Source organism: Dromiciops gliroides, chromosome 3 (assembly GCF_019393635.1).
Source record: "Dromiciops gliroides isolate mDroGli1 chromosome 3, mDroGli1.pri, whole genome shotgun sequence".
Lineage (NCBI taxonomy): Eukaryota > Metazoa > Chordata > Mammalia > Microbiotheria > Microbiotheriidae > Dromiciops > Dromiciops gliroides.
Genome location: NC_057863.1, coordinates 419,355,726 through 419,375,464, shown reverse-complemented (window position 1 = coordinate 419,375,464; position 19,739 = coordinate 419,355,726). Strand labels below are relative to the sequence as shown.

At 36.4% G+C, this 19,739-nt stretch overlaps 1 protein-coding gene across 4 annotated transcripts in view; it reads left to right on the top strand.

The window, feature by feature from the left end:
• The window catches only part of PMS1 (PMS1 homolog 1, mismatch repair system component), a 142,586-nt gene that overhangs the window by 15,536 nt on the left and 107,311 nt on the right, over positions 1–19,739 (top strand). For all 4 annotated transcript variants that reach the window (XM_043993294.1, XM_043993293.1, XM_043993295.1 and 1 more), the window contains exon 4: positions 12,808–12,910. In XM_043993294.1, the coding sequence (XP_043849229.1) occupies positions 12,808–12,910 (103 nt within the window). The remainder of the gene's footprint in view (positions 1–12,807; positions 12,911–19,739) is intronic.

Sequence of the window (19,739 nt, the reverse complement as noted above, 5' to 3'; positions counted from 1 at the left end):
TTTCATATCTATTTTTCTGTGTTGTTCTAGGAGCATCCTATTCATCATTTCTTATAGCACAGTAGTATTCCATCATAATACCATAACTTGTTAAGTCCCCAATTGATGGGTATGCCTTCAGTTTCCAGTTTGTTGCCATCACAAAAAGAGTTACTATAAATATTTTTGTACATATGGGTCCTTTTCCTTTTTGTTTTTGTTTTTAATCTCTTTGGGATACAGATCAAAACCAATACCAGTATTGGTATTGCTGGGTCAAAAGGTATTTGTGCTTTTATAGCCCTTTGGGCATAGTTCAAATTACTCTCTCAAATCATTGAATCAGTTCACAATTCCATCAACAGTACATTGATGTCACAGTTTTCTAACATCACCTTCAACATTTGGCATTTTCCTTTTCAGTCATATTAACCAATGTGATAGGTATGGCATGATACCTCGGAGTTCATTATCTTTTGAATTTTTCTTTCTTTCTTTTTTTTTTTCCAGGGCACTGAGGGTTAAGTGACTTGCCCATGGTCACATAGCTAGTGTCAAGTGTCTGAGGCTGACATTGAACTCAGGTCCTCCTGAATCCAGGGTGGGTGCTTGATCCACTGCGCCACCTAGCTGCCCCCCCAAATTTTTCTAATAAATAGTGATCCTGAGCATTTTTTTATGACTATAGATAGCTTTGATTACTTTGTCTGAAAACTGCCTGGTCATATCCTTTTACTATTTATCACTTAGGGAATGGCTCTTATTTTTATAAATCTGACTCAGTTCTCTATATATTTGAGAAATGAAGCCTTTATCAGAAACTTGTTGTAAGACTTTTTTCTCAGTTATGATTACTGTGTATTTCCCTCCATCCTATTTTCTGCCCTATTTATCCTACTTCCTCTCTCCTTTTACCCTCTCCATCCTCAAAAGTGTTTTGCTTCTGGCTAATGCCTCCCCCAATCCATTCTCCCTTCTATCAGGCTCTTCCGTTCCCTTATCCTCTTCTCTTCCTACTTTACTGTAAGATAAAATAGATTTCTATACCCAATTGAGTGTGTATGTTATTCATTTTGTTTGTTTGTTTGTTTTCAGGGCAGTGAGGGTTAAGTGACTTGCCCAGGGTCACACAGCTAGTAAGTGTCAAATGTCTGAGGCCAGATTTGAACTCAGGTCCTCCTGAATCCAGGGCTGGTGTTTTATCCACTGTGCCACCTAGCTGCCCCTGTGTTATTTTTGAACCACTTCTGATGAGAGCACTCCCACCTTCCCATTTTTCTTTCCACTGTAAAAGCTCTTTCATGCCTCTTTTATTTGAGATAATTTACCAATTTCTCTCTTTCTCTTTCCCCTTCTCCCAGTGCATCATTCTTTCTTCACTCATTAATTTTTTTTAGATATTACCCCATCATATTCAACTCATACCTGTGCTTTTTGTCTGTGTATCTCCTTCTAATTGCCCTAATAATGAGAAAGTTCTTAGGTATTAGAAGTATCATTTTCCTTGGTAAGGGTAACTGGTGGTCCTCAAACCTTCTGGTGAGTTAGGGGGATGTCTACCCTAAGCATTTGATGACTACCCCTCGTGGAATGTGCGAATGAGAACAATTGTTCCAGTGCTATGAATGCAGCTGAAACATGCTATGAAGCCCTTACAGCTTGATGCCAAGGCACTGCATTCAGGCCATCATCAATCATCTTGACTCTTGCCTTACAACTAGACTTGAGTAACTCTGGAAGAGAAAAGTAAAGCTAATGACTGTGCAGCTCCACCTCAATTAAATCCAATTATTATACAAGTTAAGATTTTACCTTGTTAGGTTATTGGTCTTCTTTGAAAATGAAGGATGAACAAAAACAATAATTATCTTCTTATGTAGGAATATAAACAGTTTAACCTTATTGAATCTCTTATGATTTCTCTTTGTTGTTTACCTTTTTATGCTTTTCTTGAATCTTATATTTGAAAGTCAGATTTTCTATTCAGCTCTGGACTTTTCATCAGAAATGCTTGAAAGTTCTCTAATTCATTGAATATCCATTTTTCCCCTTGAAGGATTGTACTGGGTACAATTGTTGGTTGTAATGCTAGCTCCTTTGCCCTTCAGAATATCATATTCCAAGCCTTCTTATCCTTTAATACAGAAACTACTAAATCTTGTGCTATCCTAACTGTGGTTCCATGACGTATGAATTGTTTCTTTTTTGTTGTTTGCAACATTTCTTCCTTGACCTGGAGCTCTGAAATTTGGCTATAATATTCCTGGGAGTTTTCATTTTGGGATTTCTTTTAGAAGGTGATTGTTAGATTCTTTCCCTTTTTGTTTTTCCCCTGGTTCTAAAATATTAGGGTAGTTTTATTTGATAATTTCTTGAAAGATGTCTAGGTGTTCTTTCTCTCTCTCTTTTTTTAGGTGGTACATCTTTTTATTTTAAGATGTATTTAGAATTTTATTTTCCCAAATTACCTGTAAAAACAAAATTTTACATCAGTTTTTAAAACTTTGTGTTCCAAATTCTCTTCCTCCCTCCCCCCCAACCAAGAACTCAAGCAATTCAATATAAGTTATACATTTGTAGTCGTGCATAGCATTTCCAAATTAGCCAGGTTGTGAAAGAAAACAGACAAAAACAAAACTTCAGATAAAGGAACTAACAAAAAAAATTATGCTTCAATCTGTATTCAGACCATTAGTTCTTTCTGTGTAGATGAACTGCATTTTTCTTAAGTCCTTCAGAATTGTCTTGGATCATTGTATTGCTAAAAGTAAGTCATTCACAGCAGATCATCTTACAATATTGCAGTTATTTTGTATACAGTACATTTCACTTTGCATCATCTCATGTAAGTCCAGGTTTTTTGATAGCATCCTGCTCATCATTTTTTTTTAATAGTAAATTACATTTATATAGTAAAGAGAGATTTCCTTACAATAAACCCACGAGGTTGATTATTGCAACAACGGTAATAGATAACAAAGGTAATAGATAACAAATCGTACCTTATACCTGACAAAGAATTTTCTTCACAATAGCTCAGCAAAGTAAGTACCCTTCAATCAATTCTCATCTTAATCCAATCATCATCAGTCCATCAATCAGTCCAACATCATCTTACATTACTCTTGCCTCTGCTTCAAAGTTTTTTTCAGTTACTGTTGCTGTTTTTTTCCATCTTATTCCCTCCCTATGATATTTAATCTATTTTCTATCTTCTTTCACTCTATTGCTCCTCAAGTGTTTTGCTTCTGACTGCCCCTCCCCATTCTGCCCTCCCTTCTTTCACCCCTCCCCCCTTGCCCCTTCTCCTCCTATTTCCCTGCAGGGTTAAGTAGATTACTCTGCCCAATTGAGTGTGTATGTTATTCCCTCTTTGAGCGGCTTCTGATGAGAGTAAGGCTCATTCACTCCGCACCTCCCCCATCTTCCCCTCTACTCCATAAGTGTTTTCTTCCTTCTGTTATGTAAGATACTTTACCCCATTCCACCTCTCCCTTTCCCTTTCTCCCAGTGCATTCCTCTCTCTTCCCTTAATTTTATTTTTTTTTAAAGATACCATTCCTTCATATTCAACTCACACCTGTGCCCTCTGTCTAAATATACTCCATCCACCTGCCCTAATAATGAGAAAGTTCTTATGAGTAACAAGTATCATCTTCTCACATAGGAATGTAAACAGTTTAACTTTTTAATATCCTTTATGATTTCTTTTTCCTGTTTACCTTTTTATGCTTCTCTAGCGTCTTGTATTTCAAAGTCAGATTTTTCATTCAGCTCAGTTTTTTAAAAATTCTGAATAGAATTTTATTTTCCAAAATGTATGTAAAAACAAAATTTTAATATCAATTTTTAAAAAACTTTGTGTTCCAACTTCTCTTCCCCCCCTCCATTCCCACCCCCCACCCACAACTCAATCAATTCAAAATAAGTTATACATGAGTAGTCATGGAAAAATTCACATATTAGCTAGTTGTGAGAGAAAACAGTCAAAAAACCCAAAACTTCAGATTAAGGAATTGTCAAAGAGGAAATGAAAAAAATTTTTTTAATGTGTTTCCATTTGTTTTCAGATACTGTCAGTTCTTTCTCTGCAGATGGACTGCAATCTTCATACGTCCTTCAGGGTTACTTTGGATCATTATCTTGCTGAAAACAACCACATGCTTCCCAGCAGATCATCCCCCACTATTGCTGTTATTTTGTATACAGTACATTTCACTCTGCTTCAGCTCATGTAGGTCTCTCCAGCTTTTCCGGATAGCATCCTGTTCATCACAACCTCTATATAGTACCTTAAGCTTGACAGAGAATCTTCTTCACAAAAGCCCAGCAAAGTGGGTACCATACATTTTGCCATTATAATAAATCATCATAACTATTTCCCTCCATCCCACTCCCTTCCCATGACATTTACTCTATCTTCTTTTTACCTATTCCTCCTCAGAGGTGCCTTACTTCTGACTATCCTCTCCCTCACTCTGCACTCCCTTTTTTCACCCTTCCTTCTCCTCTTCCCCATCTGTTTTCCTGCAGGGTTAAATAGATTGCTCCTCCAAGCTATTCCCTCCATGAGCCCACTCCAATGACATCAGGGTCCCTGAGCTAATTCTGTGTTCTAAATTTTTCTTCCTCCCTCCCTCCTCAACCCTCTCTATGAGATCAAGCAATTCAGTATGTCATACTGGTACAGTAATGCAGAACATCTTCATCTTCCTTGAAAGTGTTTTGCTTTTTATTGCCCTCTCCCCCAATCTGCCCTTTCCTCCTTCCCTTCTCCCCCCCAGTTTTCTCCCTCCTCCCCCCCCCCCGCCCCAGGGCAAAACTATATTACTATACCTACTTGAGTATGTATGTTAGTCCTACTTTTAGCAAATTCTGATGATATTAAGGTTCACTCACTCCCCAACTCCTTCCCCCTCTTCTACTCTCCTCCATAAGCTTTCTTCTTGTTTCCTTCATGTGAAATACCTCTCTCCCGACCATTTCTCCCCTTCTCCCACCCCCAGTTTATTCCTCCTACACCTCAACCCTGTTTTAATGATGTCATCATGGATTAGCTAGGTGGCACAGTGGACAAAGCACCAGCCCTGGACCCAGGAGGCTCCCCAAGCCCAAATCCAGCCCCAGACATAAGACACCCCTCCCTGTCTGCCCTACAAAGAACAAAACATAAATGCTTTACAGGTATCATCCCTTCATATTCAGTTCAGCCCTGTCTTCTGTGAATTTCTTGTGAAGAATTTTTGTTTTGTTTTGTTTTTTGGTGAAGCAACCAGGGCCAAGCGGCTTGCCCAGGGTCACACAGCCATCAATTGTCAAGTGTCCAAGATCATACCTGAACCTAGGTTCTTCTGAGTTCAGGGCTGGCGCTCCTTCCTCTGCACCACCCAGTTGCCCCTGAATTTCTTACTGAGATAGTTCTTATGATTTCAAAGTATTATCTTCCCATGTAGGAATGTAAACAGTTTGATCTTTTAATATCCCTCATGAAGTCTTTTTCCTGTTTACCTTTTTATGCTTCTCCAGGATCTTGTATTTAAAAGTCAAATTTTCTATTCAGTTCAGGTCTTTTCATCACAAATGCTTGAAAGACCTCTTTCTCATTGAAATCCCATTTTTGCCTCTGAAAAATTATACTCAGTTTTGCTGGGTACGTGATTTTTGGCTGAAGTCCCAGTTCCTTTGCCCTCTGGAATATCATATTCCATGCCCTTCGGTCCTTTAATGTAGAAGCTGCTAGATCTTGCTTTATCCTTATTGGAGCTCCACAGTATTTGAATTCCTTTTTTCTAGCTGCTTGCAATATTTTCTCCTTGACCTGGGAGTTCTGGAAATTGGCTATAATATTCCTGGAGGTTTTCCTTTTGGGATCTCTTTCAGGAGTTGATTGGTGGATTCTTTCAATTTCTATTTTAGCTTCTGCTTCTAGAATATCAGGGAAATTTTCCCTCACAATCTCTTGGAGGATGGTGTCTAAGCTCTTGTTTTGGTCATGGTTTTCAGGTAGTCCAGTGATTTTCAAATTATCTCTCCTAGATTTATTTTCTAGGTCAGCTTCTTTTCCAAGGAGATATTTCACATTGCCCTCTATTTTTTCATTCAATTGATTTGCTTTACTGTGTCTTGGTTTCTCATAAGGTCACTGGCTTCCATTTGTTCAATCCTAATTCTTAGGCAATTATTTTCAGCAGACAGTTTTTTAATCTCCTTTTCCATTTGGCTTTTCAAACTGTTGACTTTTTTCTCATGACTCTCCTGCATCGCTCTCATTTCTCTTTCCATTCTTTCCTCCTTTTCTCTACATCTTCTTTCTATTTCTCCTACTTTCTCTTCAAAGTCCCTTTTGAGAGCTTCCATGCCCTGAGACCAGTTCATATTTTTCTTGGAAGCTTTGGATGTTGGAGCTTTGTCCCTGTTATTATCTTCTTCTTCTGAGGTTGTATTGTGGTCTACCTTGCCCCCAAAGAAGTTTTCAATGGTCTTCTGCTTTCTCTGCCTGCTCATCCTGGCTTACTATTTCTGTCTTGTAACTCCTTCTTTAAGTGTGGTGCTGCTTCCAGGACACACTGTTCAAGCTATAGCGTGGCCTGGGGGATGGTTGGGCTTCTTCTCAGCCTGCCTGGCCTCACTTTCATTTGATTTTAAACTCTCCACTGGGGTGGGGGGGTGGTGCTTCTTGGCTCCACTCCTGTTCTCAGCTTCAGAGGGTCCCAGGTGTTTTGGATGGGGGGGGGGGCAGGCTTTAATTTCACCTGGCCTGTTCTCAGGTCCGGCAGCTCAGTTCTTTTCATCATGAATGCCTGAAAGTCCTCTTTTTCATTGAAGTCCCATTTTCCCCCCAAAAGATTATATTCAGTTTTGCTGGGTAGGTGATTTTTGGTTGTATTCCCAGTTCTTTTGCCCTCTGAAATATCATATTTCAAGCCCTCCAGTCCTTTAATATAGAAGCTGCTAGATTTTTGTGTTATCCTGACCGTGACTCCACAATACTTGGATTGTTTCTTTTTGGCTGCTTGCAATGATTTCTCCTTCACCTGGGAGCTCTGGAATTTGGCTATAATATTCCTGGGAGTTTTCAGTTTGAGATCTCTTTCAGGAGAAGATCAAGGGATTCGTTCAATTTCTATTTTACTCTATGGTTCTGAAATATCAGGGCAGTTTTCCCTAGCAGTTTCTTGGAGGATGATGTCTAAACTCTTTTTTTGTTTGTGGCTTTCAAGTAGTTCAATAATTTTCACATTAACTCTCCTGGATCTATTTTCCAGGTTAGCTGTTTTTCCAAGGAGATATTTTACATTGCCCTCTATTTTTTTCATTATTGGGTTTTGCTTTATTGTGTCTTGATTTCTCATAAAGTCATTAGCTTCCATTTGCTCAATCCTAATTCTTTTTTTTTTTTTTTAAGTGAGGCAATTGGGGTTAAGTGACTTGCCCAGGGTCACACAGCTAGTAAGTGTTAAGTGTCTGAGGTTAGATTTGAACTCAGATATTCCTGACTCCAGGGCTGGTACTCTATCCACTGTGCCACCTAGCTGCCCCTCAGTCCTAATTCTTAATCATTTATTTTCTTCAGAGAGCTATTGTATCACCTTTTCCATTTGGCTTTTTAAGCTGTTGACTTTTTTTTCATGATCCTCCCGCATCACTCTCATTTCTCTTTCCATTTATTCCTTTACCTCTCTTAAGTTATTTTCAAAGTCCTTTTTGAGTGATTCCATGGCCTGAGACCAATTCATATTTTCTTAGAATCTTTGGATGTAGGAGCTTTGAATTAGTTAACTTCTTCTGAGGGTGTATTTTGATCTTCCTTGTCACCAAAGAAACTTTCTGTGGTCCGTAGTTTTTTCTGTCTGCTCATTTTCCTAGACTATTTCCTGACTTTTAATTCCTTCTTAAAGTGGAGCACTGCTTTCAGGACATACTGTCTCAAGCTTCAGGGGTTCAAAGGTGTTATGATTCAATGAGAGGCATGTTCTACACTCCCCTGGCCTGTGCTCTGGTCTGTAAGTAACCCCAGGCCTGCTTGCTCTTTAACTCTGTCTTTCCTCTGCCATCTTGGCTCCACCCAGGAAATCTTGTGTTCTAGATTTTCTTTTTGATAATGGATTTCAGGTAGTCCAATAATTCTTAAATTGTCGGTTCTTAGTCTGTTTTCCAGATCAGTTATTTTCTAATGAGATGTTTCACTTTTTTAAAATTTTTTCATTCTTTTCATTTTGTTCTTGATGTTTCATGGGCAGGTAGGTGGTGCAGTGGATAGAGTCCCTGGCCTTAAGTCAGGAATACATGGGTTCAGATCTGACCGCAGACACTTCTTATATGGAAGACTTTGGACAAGTAAATCACTTAACATTGTTTACTTCATCTGTAAAATGAGATAGAGAAGGAAATGTCAAACTATTCTAATATCTTTGACAAGAAAACCCCAAATGGAGTCAAGAAGAGTTGCATACGACTGAAATGACTCAGTAACAATGGACATGACTGAAGGGATTCAGCAACTACAGCAACAGTGATGTCTCATGGAATGATAGCTCCCACTTGCCTAATTCTGATTTTTAAGAATTATTTTTTTCAATTTTTTTTTGTATCTGTTTCCATTTGGACAGTTCTACTTTTTAAGGAGTTCTTTTTTTTTTTCTGTGAATTTTTGGACATCTTTTTCCATTTGGCCATTTCTGTTTTTTAAGGCATTTTTCTCTTTATTGAATTTTTATGCCTCCTTTACCATTTGGCCTATTCTGTTTTTTAAGGTGTTATTTTCTTCTGTGTGTGTGTGTGTGTGTGTGTGTGTGTGTGTGTGTGTGTGTGTTTGTGTGTTTTTACAAAACTGTTCACTCTTTTGCATTACTCTCATTTCCCAATTTTTCCACTACCTCTCTTGTTTGAGGTTTTTTTTTCCTCCTCCCTTTGCAGGGCAGTGAGGGTTAGGTGACTTGCCCAGGTTCACACAGCTATTAAGTGTCAATAGTCTGAGGCAGGATTTGAACTCAGGTCTTCCCGATTCCAGGGCTGGTGCTTTATCCACTGTGCCACCTAGCTGCTCCCTCTTGCTTGAATTTTAAAATCATTTTTGAGCTCTTCCAGGAATTCTTTTTGGGTCTGACATTATTTCATATTTTTCTTGAAGCTTTTGGTATAGCAATTTTATTGTCTTCTTTTGAGGTTGTGTTTTAATCTTCCTTGTCACCACAGTAGCTTTCTATGTTCAGGTTCTTTTATTGTTGTTTGTTCATTTTTCTAGCCTTTTTTTTTTTTAAACTTTTTATGTCAAATTTTGGTTCTGCTCCTGGGGTAGAGGAGCATTGTTCCAAGCTTCACATTTTTTGTACAGGTGTTTTCAGAAGTAGTTCATGGGATCTGTAAATTTTCAGTTCTTCCAAGTGGTATGATCTGAGGAGAGATGTGTTTACTACTCTCCTGGCCTGTGCTAGTCTGTGAGTGACAAAAAGAAGTTGTTTTTTTCCACCCTTGAACAGTGAGCAGCATTTCTGTTCTCCTGTGGTTGTAAGCATTCGTGTGCTAGTGTTCCTCCTTGCCCTGGGACTGTGACCCAGGATGGTGGCCTGGATCTTAGTATGAGCTATGTAACAGAGTTATGCTCCCAATTCCAGCAAAGTGACCCCTGTAATCTCCTTCTGACCAGCTGCCTAACCCCCATACCATCTATGGGCTGAGGACTCTGGAAATTGTTGCTTCCACTGATTCAGTTACTCCCAAGGCCTTTTGTTGGTTTTCTGGGGCAAGGCCTACACTGGCAAGGCCTGTGTTGGTTTTTCCTCCATTCTCATCCCACAACACACCTTTACTACTGACTTTCTAAGTTGTCTTGGGCTGGAAAATTGTCATACCCCAGAGTTTTATGGGTTCTGCTGCTCCAAAATTATTTAAGCTTTTTTTTTTTTTTTTGGTGAGGCAATTGGGGTTAAGTGACTTGCCCAGGGTCACACAGCTAGTAAGTGTCAAGTGCCTGAGGCCGGATTTGAACTCAGGTCCTCCTGAATCCAGGGCCAGTGCTTTATCCACTGTGCCATCTAGCTGCTCCGTGCCATCTTGCTAGCTGCCCCTAAACTTGTTTGTAGGGGAATTCATGAGAGCTCATGTGAGTCCCTGGCTTTTCTCTGCTATCTTGGCTCTGCCACCCCTCTTTACCATTTAACTTAAGTGTACTTATATAAGATTGTGTCCTGTCTTCCTTTCTATACTCAGCCCATATATAGTCTGACTTGGGGTTATTACCGAGGAAGAAACCCTGTTCCTTTACCTCACAGGCTGGCCAGATATCTTTGATTCAAGAGAATTCCCTATTCCTGAAGGCTGTTCTTTCCCAATATTTCATTCCTTTTGTATTTTTCCAGATTGCCTTTAGAGTAATACAGTCTCATGAAAGTAAATACCTGGGGCAGCTAGGTGGCGCAGTGGATAGAGCACCGGCCCTGGATTCAGGAGGACCTGAGTTCAAATGCGGCCTCAGACACTTAACACTTACTAGCTGTGTGACCTTGGGCAAGTCACTTAACCCCAATTGCCTCATTAAAAAAAAAAAAAAAGAAAGAAAGTAAATACCTGAGTATTTTAAGAATTCTCTTTTTGTTTACTTTAAGGAAATCTGTCTAATAAAGTCATAGAAAATTTTGAAAAGGATATTAGAAATCATCTAGTTATTGAATTATTTTGCTTCATAATTATATATATATGTTTGTACACATATACACACACACACATATACACATACATTGTATTATCTAAACATTGCATCTTTTCCTGACCTCCTTACCAAGTGCCTAGCATAATGTACATTAGGCTGACTTACCAAATATTTATAAAATTAAATCTTGACTAACCCTCTTCTATCATCTGCCATTTTACAAGGGTCTAAAGAGGTTAGGGGATTTAGTCAAGATATTCCAGCTAATTAGTTCTAGAGCCAGGACTAGGACTTCTTATTCTTAATTCACTAAATTATGATTTTAGAAATTGTCTATGCTGTTATTAAGGGTAGACATATTCTCCTGATGACTTAACTTATATTAATAAATTTGGGCAACAGTTCTTTTTAAAAATTGTATTAAAACAGTTAATTTGAACTCTGAATTCTTGAAATTTGTGACATTCAATGTGACTTAGTAGTTTACACATTATAAAATAGGCCCCTGTATATCTTTAGTATTGATGACTATGGGTCACAGATCATTTCCTATGTATTTCAATTCTTATGACATAATACAGATGTTAATTTTTATAATTTTTTGTATTTTGGAGAGTAAGATATTAGGTTCTGTTCTTTGTTGCTGCATTAATTCATTTGAAAGCCCACTCTACTTTTGGCATTTCGTACCATCTAGACTAGAAAATATTTACCATTCATTAGTTTGTCTAAAGGATGAATGAGTTAAGATCTATTTAATGCTTTGAACTTATTAAACCAAAGACACTATGTAACCTTACAAAGTATTAGCATCATCTTCATCTTATCATCACTCTCCTTACAGATGATATCATAATCATTTATTCAGGACCATCTTCCAAGCCATTGGCAGAATTAGTACTAGAACTCAGTTCCAGGCCATCCTTTGCTTATGACACCAATTTGGGTCAGGTGGCTAGCTCTTTGGAGAATAGAAATAGAATTCATTTGACCTTGGCATTTTGGAGAAGACAGTGTATAAATACAGGGTGGCCTTTAAAGGTATAATTATAGGATAATTAATTTGCAAAAAATAAAATCCCTCCACGAAATATCAAATAAGAATTAATCCATTTTCTTTGGGAGAGGGGAATTTGTTAGTAAGTATTTGGCTTGAATTGTATTAAGTGGACTTTAAGTTAATTTCAGGAACAATTTTTGGTTATGAGTTGTAAGATACTAGAAAATAGTTTGGGAAAGGGCTTAAAGAATCACTTAAATATACAGAGGCAGGTAGTTGTATAGTTTAGGGTATATAATCCTGCCTGATGATAAGTGTCATGTGCAAGGAACAGCAAGAAAGCCAGTGTTACTAGGTCAATGCCACTAGCTTGATGAAGGCAACATGTTAGGAATTAGAAATGTCCATCGCCTAACTGATCTTCCATCAAAATTTCTTACTAAATCTGTTCATTTTCTTCCCTTTTAATTTCTCTAAGAGAGAATGAATGAAGAAAAAATTAGTATTGGAAATTTTCATATTATCTTTCCTGTGTTCAAAATTATATTCCCATAGTCAGAAGTAACAGTTTAGGAATCCTTTTCATGCTGGAATAGATGATTTCTTTAGTTTTTTTCCTTCCCTTGACCTTATTCATAAATGGTGTTTATGCAAAATTTCTCTTGAATATTCAAATTTTTTTTCTTTGGTATGCACAGAAACTATGGAGTTCAAAGTGTTTGTGAACAATGTGTGTATATATACATAGAGCTTATTTTTTTAAAACTCAGTAAAATGTACTTTGTATATAAAATGTAAATGGGAAAAAGTTGATTTTTCAGTTCTAAAAGTATTAACAATGTGATTCAATCTAAAAGCAAGCTCCACAATGCATTTAAATCTATTTTATTAAAAAATGTTTTTTATGAACAAAACTTAGCTAAATAGGAGTTCCAAGTACAACTTCCTATTTATGCTACAATGAAAATGTAATCCTCAAAACTCACTATGAGTAATTTTCAGAATAAAACACTTATTTTTCTGCCCTACTTTTATCTAATTTTGTGAATAATGAAAGTTACCACAGGAATTAAAATTTCTGGTTTAAACTGAGTTATGAATAAGAATCATTTGAAATCTAGGTTAGCTTATGTACCTGCTTCAAATATTTAAAAGTCATTTATTTGAATTTTTTTTTCAGGTTTTAATTACAACAAAGACAGCTGCTGACAACTTTAGCACACAGTATGTTTTAGATAGCAGTGGTCATATAGTTTCCCAAAAACCTTCACATCTTGGACAAGGTAAGGAAAGAAATTTTTCAACATTGTTTTCTCTTTCTCATCTATATCTCATCCATCAAATTTCAAAACCCTATATAACTTGTATACCCATTCTTGTTATCAAAACCTTGTTTTTCCTGGACATTTAGTTGGAATTGCTAAGGCCAGTTGCTTAAAGACTTTAATTTCTCAGCCCAGATCCTGACCAACCATATCAGAAATGCTCGTAATTATTTACAAGGGGAATAGGGCAAGAGCATATGAGTAGATCAAGTAGCATGCTCTTGATCTGTGACAACATATTATATCAAATCATTAAAAATAAAAATATTTGACTGATATCAGTGTTACAGATGGAATTCACTCTTTCAACAAACTTTTATTTTGCAGGTCTACTCTATGTAGGCACTGTGCTAGGTGCTGGCACAATTTAAAGGCAAAAATGAAACAGTCCCTCCTTTCAAGGAGTTTACACTCTATTAGGGGAAGAACACGTACCCAGAAGTAAATACAGTTATTTCAGGAGGAGAGAGCTCTAAGAACTGGGGAATAGCAAAACACTTCATGGCGTCTGAGAGAAGCCTCTTATGAAGAGTCTCAAGAGGCATAGGTGAGGAAGGAGTACATTCCAGACATTTTTGCTGATAGCAGTAATCTGATTTTTTTGTGCTTTACACATCTGCTCATTTATTTTTAATTGAGTGATATCTTGCCTATTTATGTAATCCTTTTAAAGGTGTTCAGTTCTGAGTTGTAAAGATAAAAGCTATTAACTAGATTTTTTTGTGTATTCTTAAATCTTTTCTCCTTTTTCCTGCAAATTCTTTTCACTTTAATTGAATATTTTCAAAGTGTCTGCTATATAGAAAGCATTGTGGTAGACACTGGTAGTATCTAAAGATAGTTATACGTCCCTTGTCTACATAAAATTTACAGTATAATAAGGGAATACAACACATACATGTGTAACTATAGTATAAAATAGGTCATGGTAAGTGTGTGTACTTAAAATGTATACTGCTGCTAACAAGATCAATGAAGGTGTAATAGTATTATAGATGGGGACTCATTAAATTTGTAGTCAAAGGAATTGTATCTGAAATGGAATGTTTGCCCTTTTTCCCTTGAAATGGTCATGGAGGGGCAGCTAGGTGGCGCAGTGGATAGAGCACCGGCCCTGAATTCAGGAATACCTGAGTTCAAATCCAGCCTCAGACACTTAACACTTACTAGCTGTGTGACCTTGGGCAAGTCACTTAACCCCAATTGCCTCACTTAAAAATAAATAAATTAAAAAAAAAAGAAATGGTCATGGAAATTGATTTTAATTTTATAGTTTCTTATTTTTCAGAGTAGCGTATTTTTCTAAATTCTTCCTGCCTTTAAATATAAAGTAGTTAGGAATCTTTTTTCCCAAAGATCTTTTTCTTTTATAATTTTCCTTCTTGGAATTTTCCTTCTTTTCATTGTACTATTCTTACTAAATACTTTCTGATGTGGGACTAAGAAAAGTGCTATAAGGGGAAGCATTGTTTGTATCTTTAAAATTCTCATACTTAGTGGGAGCCATTCCTTTATTGTTTTATTTAATCTTGACTGGATAAATGCAGGAAAAATCATGGTTTTTTTTTAAGCTTACAAAAATGAATTGAATTCTAAAAGCTATTCAGCACACATACACACACATATTAATATTCTTAAATTCTAAGAAGTAGCAAGTTTGTTAAATTCTTTACTAATGTATATAAGAACAGAATCTTTACCTTATTTCAAAGGTCAAGACTTAAAAGAAAGGCTGTTTTGAGCAAAAGTGTCTTGTAGAATGACTTTGTCTCCAGTTCTTGGGAGGTCAAATTAGGAAACTATTATGAAAAGTTTAAGTGGCTTTCCAGAGGAGACTCCAGTAGAGTGCCTTGCACTAATCCAGGTCACCTTATAAAACTTAAATGTATTTATTTTTATCTTTGTAGTAGGCAGTCTAATCTGGATGGCTGTTGGTTCTGCATCACTCATACTTCTCATGCCTCTCTGTGTTCATCTCCATGGGAACTGTGAAATAACAAACCTTAAGCATTGAGTCCACCTGATCTTTGCCCTTTTGCTGGTTGATTTTTCTCTTCCTAATTACCTTTGCCCTTCTTATACTTGTCCCCTTTAGCAAATGTGAGCCAGGTATGACTATAAGCAAGTGTTGGGACAACTTCTCAGTCATTTATGTTCCTTTTATTCTTTAATGTATTACTGTTTTCTTAAGCAGTGTACATTAAAAGATTGGTGTAAAACTATTAACTCTGTGACTCAGTTTTTCTCTCCAAGTATAATTAGTTGGATGAGGAAACAAAAACCAATGCTCTTACAAATCTCAGTTTATCCTTTGAAGATATGTTCTAGAAATTTGCAAAAACTTACAAAAGGTTTTTTTATGTTTATATAGCCTTAGCTATGATATTTATTTGAGTGATTGAATCACAGACTCACATTTCAGCAGCTGTCATTCAGCATCCATTTAAATATTTTTAGTGTAAGATAAAACTAGTACTGCCATCCCAATTTATACCTGTGCCTTTAAGGTTCCTGTAGGTTATTTGCAATGGAGTAATTTTTTCTGTTTTAGCATGACTTTTTACTTCATTATTAGAAGATGTTTGTAGAAAGCTAGTTATAGTTATAAATGGTGACTTAAGACTGTAATGCACTGAAGTTGTCTTTTTAAAAAACAAATTTCAAAACCTTTTATAAGTCACTTTCCACAAATACCAGTGGATTTAACTCTTATTTTTAAAGATAAATATTATTTGCTGTTGAAGAAAAATAATAAAATCCCAAAGAATTTGATAAGTGCATTTAACACACGTTTTACAAATGTCATCTAATGTTATCTTTGGGTATTTAATCCATATTTGTTAAATAGCCTTATGTTGAATTTCATTCATTCATTCATTTATTTGTTCATTTTTACTTTAAAATACAAACCAATAAGATTCTTTTAAACTTTTAAAACCCATTTACCAAAATATACGATTTAATTTTTTTCCCCATCTCCTGCTTCTATCACTACCTTAGATAATCCCTTTGAATCAGGTCTTCAGTAGATTAAAGTTACCTTTATGGATTTACCCTTGTAGATGAACTCTCTTAACTCTTATTATTACATAAGTGAAAACTTCTCCGATATTGAAAGTTAACACACTTAGAGTACTTTACTTGAGACATTTCACTTCCCTACCCTGTTATTTAAAGTAGAGCATCATGTTCTTTTTAAATCCCTGCAGTGCAAATGAGCATGTATTGAAAGATCTTTTTAGCTTCATTTAGAAACACAGCCTTTCTGTAAACATTTTATAACATTCCTGATATACTAATAGCCATACCTTTTTACAGGATAATAATAAGTAGTTGCCTTATTAATTATATAGCCTATTTGACTATACATAGCAAAGACTAGTTTAATTACAGAGTCTCTAGAATGTACTCAAGTTAGAGTTGAGAAGTTAAATCATAAAAATCCTCTTATAAAGTATGATAGTGGACAGTGACCTCTCAGTTTGGAAGCATCAACATAGTCCTTTTTAAAGTATCAACCATTTCATCGAGGGGGTCTTATTTAAACACTGCGGTCTGGTGAATTTTCATGTCTGTGATAGACATCATTAAGGACATTGGAAAAGGAAGCAGATGATAGAATAGACAACCTTAGTCCTGCACTAGTATCCATAAGATATAAAAAGTAGTGGAAGAAGAAAGCTTCCATCACTTTGAGTAGATTCCCTAATGGAGGATTTATGAAAAAGACACTGTTAAGAATTACATACGCTAAGAAGTCTTGGATGAGTTAAAAATCTATGCTGAAGAATGTACTCACATCACTGAGATCATGAATCTGTTGAATGATATGTAGTTCATATGCAAAAAGGCCTTTTCCAATAAACCCCAATGTAACATGAGAAATTATTTCTAACTGATGGAGAAGAAAGGTCTGTGGATTTTTCTTTACTATTTTGTCATATATTGTAAATCGGGGATAATTTGATGATGTGGGCCGTATAACCTGATATTGTTTAAGTACTTATAGACAAGTTTTCCTTCCATGAACATTTTTATATATCTTACTCTATTGAACTGTAGGATTTATCTCCATCATCTTATTTCCTTTGCCTTCTGCCTTGTGCCATATAAATTATATTATGCCATATAATTTGAGGTAATGCTACTTCATAGTGAAACCAACTAGGTTACTTACATGTTCTTCATCTTTTGTTCTGGAGTTCAAGGTTATTTTATTTATTTATTTATTTATTGCAGGGCAATGAGGGTTAAGTGACTTGCCCAGGGTCACACAGCTAGTAAGTGTCAAGTGTCTGAGGCTGGATTTGAACTCAGGTCCTCCTGAATCCAGGGCCAGTGCTTTATCCACTGCATCACCTAGCTGCCCCCCCAAGGTTATTTTTTAAAATAAGGATTGCTAAGGAAGTTTCTAAATAATTTGGGTCTTTTTCTTTCAAAGAAGAGAATATCATCTGTACTAAGATGTTGAGATCATAAAATTTAGGATAGAAAACTAAAGACTAAGTTTTGTCACTATTTCTCATTAAAGGCAAGGGTTCCATAAGAGTATGATGGTGGAAGGGAAAGGGAAAGGAAGGGAATAAACATATAAAGGACCTGTTTTGTGCCAGGCACTTTGCAAAGCACTTTAAAAAATATCATCATCTTTGATTGACAGAAAGTGAAGAGCTGATTGAGAATATAGTCTTGTAGAGAAAATGGTTATCCAGGTATGAGTCGGAATCAGTGGTCTTTCAGGTCCCCTCCAACTATGAAATTCTCTGTTTCTAGAATAGAGAATGGAATCTGAACTTCTGTACTAGAACTTAAGATACAGCAACGACAAGCTCTTGGATAGAGACAAAGTACAGCTATTGAAGATGGCAATAATCTATGTGTCTGAGGACTTTCAGATCTAATCAAGTAATGATAAAATTGAAAATGGAGAGGAAAAAGACTCACCAATATCCCAGTGAATAAAATATATGATAAAGGATGAGTAATAGCAATGGAGATACCCAGGAAGTCTCAGTTTCCAGGAAGAAGTAAAATTATTTTATTCATAACCCTACATAGTTACACACAAAGGCACAAAATATGAGTTATCAAGTAAATTAGAGATAGCAGATTCAACATCATGAGTAACACTGAGACATGATGGGTTACAACATGACTGAAATATGGTGGTGGAAAGGGCATACGTAGTTTATCCTTTGAAATATTCAGAAGGAACAGAGTGGTTAAAAGGGATGGTAGAAAAGGGAATACCAAGAAGATAATCAAAGCAAAGCTTTCAGTGTGTTGCGTGACTCTTGTGTTCTTGGCTACCAGCGTAATTGATAACTGACCCAGGGATGACATTAGGACACTGATAGGAAGATGGAATGTCCAGAATATTATGGTTTCTGTAGTGCTCACAAAGCCTTCCTTTGATGAAAGTGAGAAAGGGGAAGGAAAACCTAGCCAAAGCCAAAGCCATCGCTCCTTTCCTCTCCCCCCAACTGGTTCCTCCTCAGTGGCATGCTAGAAAGCCATATTTTGTCTAATTTCTGGAATCTAATCCCTTCCTAATTTGTATAATAATTTGTAGATGATCCCTGAGGAGTTGTCAAGTTTGCATAGCCTATCCAGACACAGTTCTTGTGCAATGTCATTCCAGTTGAAAGGCCTTTTAACGCTTGGTCTAAGTCCTGTGAGTGACTGAGACACTTTGACATATAATGTTAAGACGGAGAAGGGAAAGGGGTAGAGCCTATCCTAAAAAAACAAACAAACAATTAATAGCTTTGTAAAAGAAGAATTTTGGGGATGAAGCTACAGTTATCAAAGGATAAATTATATCTCTGAAACTACATTATCAAAACTAAAAAGAGAGGGTTGTTGTATTGTTACAGTTGTGTCCAACTCTTTGTGACCCCATTTGCCATTTTCTTGACAAAGATACCGGAGTGGTTTGCTATTTCCATCTCCAGCTCATTTTACAGATGAGGAAACTAAGACAAACAGGGTTAAATGACTTGCCCAGGGTCACATATCTAGTAAGTGTCTGAGACCAGATTTGTACAGTGTGACAAAATTAGTAAATGTTTGAGGCAGATTGTTATTTCAAGTCTTCTCAACTCCCAAGTATAGAGCTCCCAAATCTAGAGCTGTTTATTGAACCTCCTAGCTTCCTTTAGGAGAACTTGTAATTCCATCACTAATAGAATCAGGAACTTGATGAATCTAAGGCCCTTTCCAGCTCTAAATTTCATCCTAATGTTAACTATAAGACAGTGTGGATTAGACAGACAAGAAAGAAGGACCCAAATAGAATTTACAGAAGTTAGATGTGATAAATCTCTTGTGCTTTCTGAGCAGGAATTGAGTATACTTATTTCTCATTTGTGCATGGACCTTTATAGAAATTAATCATGTATTTGTAGATTGTGAGCTCCTTGAAGCCAGGCTCTATCTTTTGCCTTCTTTTGTATCCCCAGAGCTTACTTAACCCAGTTACTGCCAAAAGAAATGTTTATTCATTGCTAAGGTATGAAAAACTCATAAATGAGTTCAGAAGAGCAGTAGCATTAAACACATCCATTATAAGCTATGGGTAATAAAAATTTAAATTTATAAAGGCATTTGAAGAAATGATTGAGACTTAAAAGGAGACTAATATAATCAAAGAAGAAAATGTGGAAATAATTGTTAATTTCAAGCAACAAATGCCAACAAGAAGACAAATCCCAAAACTTCAGAGATGTAGCTAAAGAGGAAGAATAGTTGATTAAATCCGGCATACAACTAAAAAAAAGCAGGAAAG